This window comes from Piliocolobus tephrosceles, chromosome 5 (genome assembly GCF_002776525.5).
Source record: "Piliocolobus tephrosceles isolate RC106 chromosome 5, ASM277652v3, whole genome shotgun sequence".
NCBI classification, from domain to species: domain Eukaryota; kingdom Metazoa; phylum Chordata; class Mammalia; order Primates; family Cercopithecidae; genus Piliocolobus; species Piliocolobus tephrosceles.
In genome coordinates this window covers 125,364,479-125,372,046 of record NC_045438.1, presented here as the reverse complement: position 1 = coordinate 125,372,046, position 7,568 = coordinate 125,364,479, and the positions used below count along the sequence as shown (strand labels likewise).

At 49.9% G+C, this 7,568-nt stretch overlaps 1 protein-coding gene across 2 annotated transcripts in view; it reads left to right on the top strand.

The window, feature by feature from the left end:
* Positions 1–1,294: 1,294 nt before the first annotated feature.
* Positions 1,295–7,568, top strand: part of ABCC10 (ATP binding cassette subfamily C member 10) — a 23,931-nt gene continuing 17,657 nt past the window's right edge. Inside the window, exons 1-3 of one of the 2 annotated variants that reach the window (XM_023212870.2) lie at positions 1,295–1,507; positions 1,717–1,888; positions 5,783–7,001. In XM_023212870.2, the coding sequence (XP_023068638.1) occupies positions 1,728–1,888; positions 5,783–7,001 (1,380 nt within the window). In that variant the 5' untranslated portion in view covers positions 1,295–1,507; positions 1,717–1,727. The remainder of the gene's footprint in view (positions 1,508–1,716; positions 1,889–5,782; positions 7,002–7,568) is intronic. The other variant, XM_023212872.1, reaches the window with a different exon arrangement.

Below are 7,568 nucleotides of genomic sequence, written 5' to 3'. Positions count from 1 at the left end.
CAAAGCAAGAGCATCACTTGAGGCCAGGAGTTCAAGACCAGCCTGGGCCAGGTAGCAAGACTCAATTAATTACTAAAGATTGTGAAATCCAAACCTGCATCTCTTAGTTTTTAAAAATAGGAAAATTAATTATTGACATTGAGGGATATGGGGCTTCTTACTGAGATTAAGTGGGATAACCATAATTGTCATTTGTTTAGCTACTCTTCTTCAAGCACTGTACACACCTATGTAAAGGAAATACCAACACCATGCCTGACAAACATAATAAAATAAAGATGCAGAAGTAACTTGCCTAACATCCCTCTGCTAAAAGCATTCAAACCCAGGTCCATATAATTATCAAGGTTATGTTCTTCCCACTGCTTCCTTAAAAGATTTACTGGAGGACTACCCTAAGCAAAGCACTTGCCCTAAGCGGACTAAATTAATTATTCAACTCTCTCAACAGTACTTTAGTATTGGTATTGTCCCTGTTGTACAAATAAAGAAGTTGAGGCCGGGCGGGGCGCAGCGGCTCACGCCTGTAATCCCAGCACTTGGGGAGGCCGAGGCGGACGGATCACGAGGTCACAGACCGAGCCCATCCTGGCCAACATGGTGAAACCCCATCTCTACTAAAAATACAAAAAACAAAAACAAAAAACAGCTGGGCATGGTTGCGCGCGCCTGTCGAGAGGCTGAGGCAGGAGAATCGCTTGAACCCGGGAAGCGGAGGTTGCAGTGAACCGAGATTGTGCCACGGCACTCCAACCTGGCGACACAGCGAGACAGTGTCTCAGAAAAAAAAAAAAAAAGTTGAGGCTCAAAGAGGTTAGGTAACTTGTCCAAGGTCATACAGCCCTAGAATGAGAGAAAACAGTTATGTCTCAAAGCTGCATTATTTGTCCGTGGGACAGGTATGTTTGAATTTCCATCCATCCATCTATCTGGGACTGGGGTCTCTCTATGCTGCTCAGACTGTTCTCGAACTCCTGGGCTCAGCCCATCCTCCTGGGATCTACCAGCGAGCAGGCACTACCTGCGCGCAGGGACTACCGGCGCGCGCTACCGTAGTGCGCAGCTCCCCACCTCTTTAAAAAATGGAGATTGCAATGCTTGCGCCAACTAGTAAGCTTTCACAGTTGGGAGCGAATAGTCCACGTGAGAGGTTATAAATGACGTTGCACCAAGGGAGGGAAGGATCTTTAAAGCAAGTCAGGCCACAAAAGCGTGCCAAAACGCAACAGTGCGACTGCGCCTGCGTGCAAAGGCTAGCCGAAGCAGACAGCAGTGCGCATGCGTGCAGCTACTCGCTTATGGGCGTGGCTAATAGCGCCAGCTAAGTCTTCCAGCCTCTAGGGGGGCGCCAGCCGTGGCTGGCGCAGCAGCCCGCCCGGGCAGTAGTTTTTTTTTTTGCATACACCAGTATTCAGGATATCGGAATCCGGTGCACAGCAGCTTCTTCAGGTTTGAGGTTCCGGATGCCTGGGGGCGGAGAAACGGGACGGGAAAGACAGATGGAAAGGTGGGTGACCAGCGTCCAGAAATCCAACGGGGAAACCTCCTACCTTTCTACCCTTGGTACCGCGAGAATGGGCGGGGTCTGGCTTCGGGGCGGAAGCGACGGGCTGTCCTGGTTCCGGGGCGGGGCTGGAGGCGGGGAGACCGGGCTGGAAAGCGCAAGCAAAGCTGGTTGTTACCCTGCACCGCCTTCACGCTCAACTTTGCCTTCAGGTGAGGTGTCCATGGAGCGACTTCTGGCCCAGCTGTGCGGCAGCAGCGCAGCGTGGCCGCTCCCGCTGTGGGAGGGGGACACCACAGGCCACTGCTTCACCCAGCTGGTGCTCAGCGCCCTGCCCCACGCACTCCTCGCCGTGCTCAGTGCCTGCTACTTGGGCACCCCGAGGTGGGTAGAGACAAGCGCAAGGCATCTGTCTGTGTGTGCCTGCAGATCTCACCCGCAACCTACGTCTTGCGGCAGTGTCACCAGAATAGCTAGGTCTCTGGAGTAGGGCAGAAGTAGAATAAAATCTAAGCATTACTACTTGGCAGCAATGTGGCTGTTCTTGGGCAAGTACCTGCCTTCTCTGAGTCTCATTCTTGGGAGGTTTAAATGAGATAATTAATTTAAGCATATAGTGCAGTGCCTGGCATGTTTTTAAAGGTCTAATGAGTGTCAGAAATCATCAGAACTGTCCATTTTCAGTTACCCAGACTCAGCTGTCATGAATTGAAGGCAGAATTGGGGGAACAACGTTTTTAGCCGAAAGCGCTGACGTATTTAAGTTGTAGGCTCAGTTTCTCACCATTTCAACCCATGAAACGTTAGTGTTTCCAGATTAAGAAAAGTATACGTAGGCTCAGCTGAAGGGGAAGCAGTAGATAGACAAGAAGAGCAAAATCAAACATTAAACCTTTCCCCAATTAAGGGCTATAAGGTGTGGATGCTAAACTCACCTTGATTTTGTATTTAGTTCTTGTATGGCTAGAGATGACTAAAGTTAGTCTCATTCTAGCTGCTGAGAAGACAAGAGGGCGGTCTGGTCTCTGGCTTTGGCAGTTCCTAGTCTGATGGGGAAAAGTGTCCCCATCCAAGAGGTCTTTCTTGCTTTCTCATTAGATTGAGTTCCCAAAAGACTGTGCCAATTTTTAATAGCTGCTCCTCTGAGAAGGCTGTGGATGTCTTTGCTAGGTGATTAAACCCTTCTAGACTTTTGTCTCTGTGTAAGAAACAAATCAGAATTCCTCCTAGACCAAGCAGATCCACAGCTTCTCCTATCCAAGGGATTCATCCACTCCCTGCGAAAGCAAGGAAGACCATCAAGTGATCAATAGAAATTGTGCCTCATTTCACTTATCAGCCTTGTGTGTGTTGCTGAGAAGGGTTAGAGAGATCGAGAACCTAAGATAGGAAAGGGCCTTAGAAGGCTTTTAATTTGAGACTCAGTGCTCACTGTGCTGGTGAGGAAAGTGAGACTCAGAGAGGAAAAGAGACTTGAAGGGGTGATGAGCCTGGTTGATGGCCAGCTTGTGGCCAGTTTTCTTGGGTCCCCACGTCTTAGGAAATATAACTCTTTTTTTTTCTTTTCCTTCTTTTTTTCTTTTTTTTTTGACAGGGTCTCCCTCTGTTGCCCAGGCTGAAGTACAGTGGTGCAATCACAGTTCACTGCACCCTCAACCTCTTGGGCTCCAGCAGCTTCCCACCTCAGTCTTCTGAGTTGCTGGGGCTGGGGCCACAAGTGCATGCCACCACGCCTGGCTAATGTTTTAAAATTATTTTTAATAGGCCAGATGCAGTGGCTCAAGCCTGTAGTGCCAGCACTGTGGGAGGCCAGGAGTTCGAGACCAGCCTGCCAACCTGGCAAAATGCCATCTCTACTAAAAATACAAAAAAATTGGCCGGGCACAGTGGCTCATGCCTGTAATCCCAGCACTTTGGGAGGCTGAGACAGGCGGATCACTGGAAATCAGGTTGAAACCAGCCTGGCCAACATGGTGAAACCCCGTCTTGAATTGCTTGAACCCACGAGGTAGAGGTTGCAGTAAGCCAAGATCACACCACTGCACTCCAGCTTGGACGACAAAGTGAGACCCTGTCTCAAAAAATATATATATATATTATTTTTGGTAGAAACAAAGCCTTGCTTTGTCATCCAGGCTGGTCTTGAACTCTTGGACTCAAGCAATCCTTCTTCCTCAGCCTCCTAAAGTTCTGGGTTTATAGATGTGAGCCACCATGCCCAGCCAGAAACAAAATTTTTTTTTTTTTTTGAGACAGGGTCTTACTCTGTCACCCAGGCTGGAGAGCAGTGGCGCTCTGCAACCTCCACTGCAACCCCCACCTCTTGGGTTCAAGCGATTCTCCTGCCTCAGACTCTGGAATAGCTGAGACTACAGGCGTGTGCCACCATGCCTGACCAATTTTCATATTTTTACTAGAGATGGAGTTTCATTGTGTTACCCTGGCTGGTCTTGAACTCCTGACCTCAACCGATCCATCTGCCTTGACCTCCCAAAGTGCTGGGATTACAGGCATGAGCCACCATGTCCAGCCCAGAAATAGAATTCCTAAAGGCTGATTTTTATTCCCATCTGAATCCCTACAAATCAGTGTCATCAGGTGGACTTTTAAGAAAACGCCCAGCTACTAGAGAGGCTGAGGCAGGGGAATCGCTTAAACCTGGGAGGCGGAGGTTGCAGTGAGCTGAAATCGCGCCACTGCACTCCAGCCTGGTGACAGAGCAAGACTCTGCATTTTAGTTTACAAGCAAACTTTTTTAGTAACCTAGCCCTGCCAACAAAGGCTATAACAGACTCAGTCCTCTTTTTATATGAACTTTCAAGACATGCTGACACTCACTGCTGCAGGTATGTTTTTCTGTATTTAATTCTCTTTTTTTTTGGATGGAGACTCTCTCTGTCGCCCAGGCTGGAGTGCAGCGGCACGATCTCAGCTCACTGCAACCTCCACCTCCCAGGTTCAAGCGATTCTCGTGCCTCAGTGTCCAAAAGTAGCTGGAATTACAGGTGTGTGCCACCATACCCAGCTAATTTTTATATTTTTAGTAGAGACGGGGTTTTACCATGTTGGCCAGGCTGGTCTCAAACTCTTGACCTCAAGTGATCTGCCCGCCTCAGCCTCCCAAAGTGCTGGGATTACAGGCATGAGCCACCGTGAGCAGCCCCTGTATTTGATTCTTAATGTAACAGATCACCTTTTGTTTATTAAAAACATTTCTTTGTATGCCAAGAAGATATAAACACAAACAGAAAGAGATTTTTTTTCTTCAGCTAAAGGAGTCACAAAAGCAATCCACACCACCTTCTACAATCAGAGGAAAGAGAGTAGAATATTCCAAGGCTTTATAAAGTTTAGGCTACTATATTAGAATATAAAAGCTGTATGTAAGTCCAATTTTTATTCATCTAATAGTGCTTCAGGTGAATTTAAGGGTACTCTTAGGTGGATCCTTTTGTAAAAATGAATATGTGCCCTTTAGTGGTTATCTGCATGAAAACTTTGGATTTCTTTTTTTTTTTCCTGAGGTGGAGTCTCCTTCTGTTGCCCAGGCTGGAGTGCAGTGGCGTGATCTCAGCTCACTGCAACCTCCGTCTCCCGGATTCAAGCGATTCTCCTGCCTCAGCCTCCTGAGTAGCTGGGATTGCAGGTACCTGCCACTATGCCTGGCTAATTTTTGCGTTTTTGGTAGAGATGGGGTTTCACCATGTTGGCCAGGCTGGTCTTGAATTCCTGACCTCAGGCGATCGTCCCGTCTCAGCCTCCCGAAGTGCTAGGATTATAGGCGTGAGCCACAGCACCTGGCCTAGATTTTTTTTTAATTTTAGATTCATGAGGGATATGTGCTTGTTTGTTATTATATGTGGATATATTGTGTGATGCTGAAATTTGGGCTTCTAATGATCCCATCACCCAAGTAGCAAACATAGTACCCAGGATTTTTTTTTTCCTAGTCTTCATGTTAAGTACAACCTTACCTCAAAATTGTTAAGGTCTGTGGTTAAAAAAAAAAAAAGAATCAGAAATGGTGTGGGTAGTTTATAAAATGAGTTAGGCTCAGGTGGCTTGTTAGCTCATTTGGTCAGAATATGAGTTAAGTTCATCTGGGAAGACTTCCTGGGAGAAAAGACCCTGGGTTCTGAGGTAAAGTGGGGTAGGGATAAGATGTGCAAGGTAGAAAGGGAGTTGATTCCTTTGGTAAGTGAATTTTTGGAGGTGAGGGGTATGTCTGGGTCCTGAGTCAGCCACAGTGTGCCTCCTTGTCTTCCCCCTTGTCCCCAGGAGTCCAGATTACATCCTACCCTGCAGTCCTGGATGGCGCCTCCGACTTGCAGCTTCCTTCCTGCTTTCCGTCTTCCCACTGCTAGACCTCTTTCCAGTTGCTTTGCCACCAGGGGCAGGCCCAGGACCCATAGGGCTAGAGGTGCTGGCAGGGTGTGTGGCAGCTGTGGCCTGGATCAGCCACAGCCTGGCCCTGTGGGTGTTGTCCCATTCCCCTCATGGCCACTCCCGAGGTCCCTTGGCCTTGGCCCTGGTAGCCTTGCTGCCAGCTCCAGCCCTAGTGCTGACCGTGTTGTGGCACTGCCAGCGAGGCACACTTCTGCCCCCACTTCTCCCAGGGCCCGTGGCCCGCCTATGCCTGCTCATCCTGCAGCTGGCTGCACTCTTGGCCTATGCACTGGGATGGGCAGCTCCTGGGGGACCACGAGAACCCTGGGCTCAGGAACCCCTCCTGCCCGAGGATCAAGAACCTGAGGTGGCTGAAGATGGGGAGAGTTGGCTGTCACACTTTTCCTATGCCTGGCTGGCACCCTTGCTGACCCGTGGGGCCTGCGGAGAGCTCCAGAAGCCTCAGGACATTTGCCGCCTCCCCCACAGACTGCATCCAACCTACCTGGCTCGTGTCTTCCAGTTACACTGGCAGGAGGGGGCCCGACTGTGGAGGGCCTTGTATGGGGCCTTTGGACGGTGCTATCTGGCACTTGGACTGCTGAAGCTGGTAGGGACCATGCTGGGATTCTCAGGGCCCCTGCTGCTCTCCCTACTGGTGGGCTTCCTGGAAGAGGGGCAGGAGCCACTAAGCCGCGGCCTGCTCTATGCTCTGGGGCTAGCCAGTGGGGCTGTGCTGGGTGCTGTGCTGCAGAATCAGTATGGGTATGAGGTATGTAAGGTAAAACTTCAGGCACGGGGGGCCGTGCTGAACATTCTGTACCGCAAGGCTTTACAGCTGGGGCCCAGCCGCCCTCCTACTGGGGAGGCCCTGAACCTACTAGGCACTGACTCTGAACGGCTGCTTAACTTTGCTGGGAGCTTCCATGAAGCCTGGGGCCTGCCCCTACAGCTGGCCATCACCCTCTACCTGCTGTACCAGCAGGTAGGCGTGGCCTTTGTGGGTGGTCTGATCTTGGCACTGCTGCTGGTACCTGTCAACAAAGTGATTGCCACCCGCATCATGGCCAGCAACCAGGAAATGCTACGGCACAAGGATGCGCGAGTTAAGGTGAGGGGGTACTTGGGGTCCCTCAGCTATCTGGAGACCCCACCCAGCCCAGGGCCACAGGTCTTCCTATGCACACTACCTGAGGGTGTGAGAGTGACCTCAAAGTTAAGAGCTGAGACTGGAGAAAGATAGACCTGGGTTCAAATACTGGCTCTACACTTACTAGTTCAGTCACTTCAGACAAGTCAGTTAACCTATTTGAGCTTCCCCCCTCCTCGTCTGCAAAATGAGAATAATAGTAGCTCACCTTGTAGAGCTGTTGTAAGGATCTCATGAGATAATGCTTAGCATAGTGCCAGTCACAAAGTAAGCTCTGAATACATGTGGCCACCCTAGGAGGTACGAAGTCATCTCCCTGGCACCAAACAGGTCTTTAGGGCCAGAGCTGGGACCCAAGTCTCCAACCTCCTTATCTAGGGCACAGACCACCCAATGGCTGCATGTAGAGAGACCTAGGAGATCCACAGCTGCCTCTTTGGATAGGCTGAGGGGAAGGGAATAGGTCACTTTCCTGCCTGGGCCAACTCTAGGTGTTTAGGGTTTGGCTGAATCAGCTCTGGATTCTGC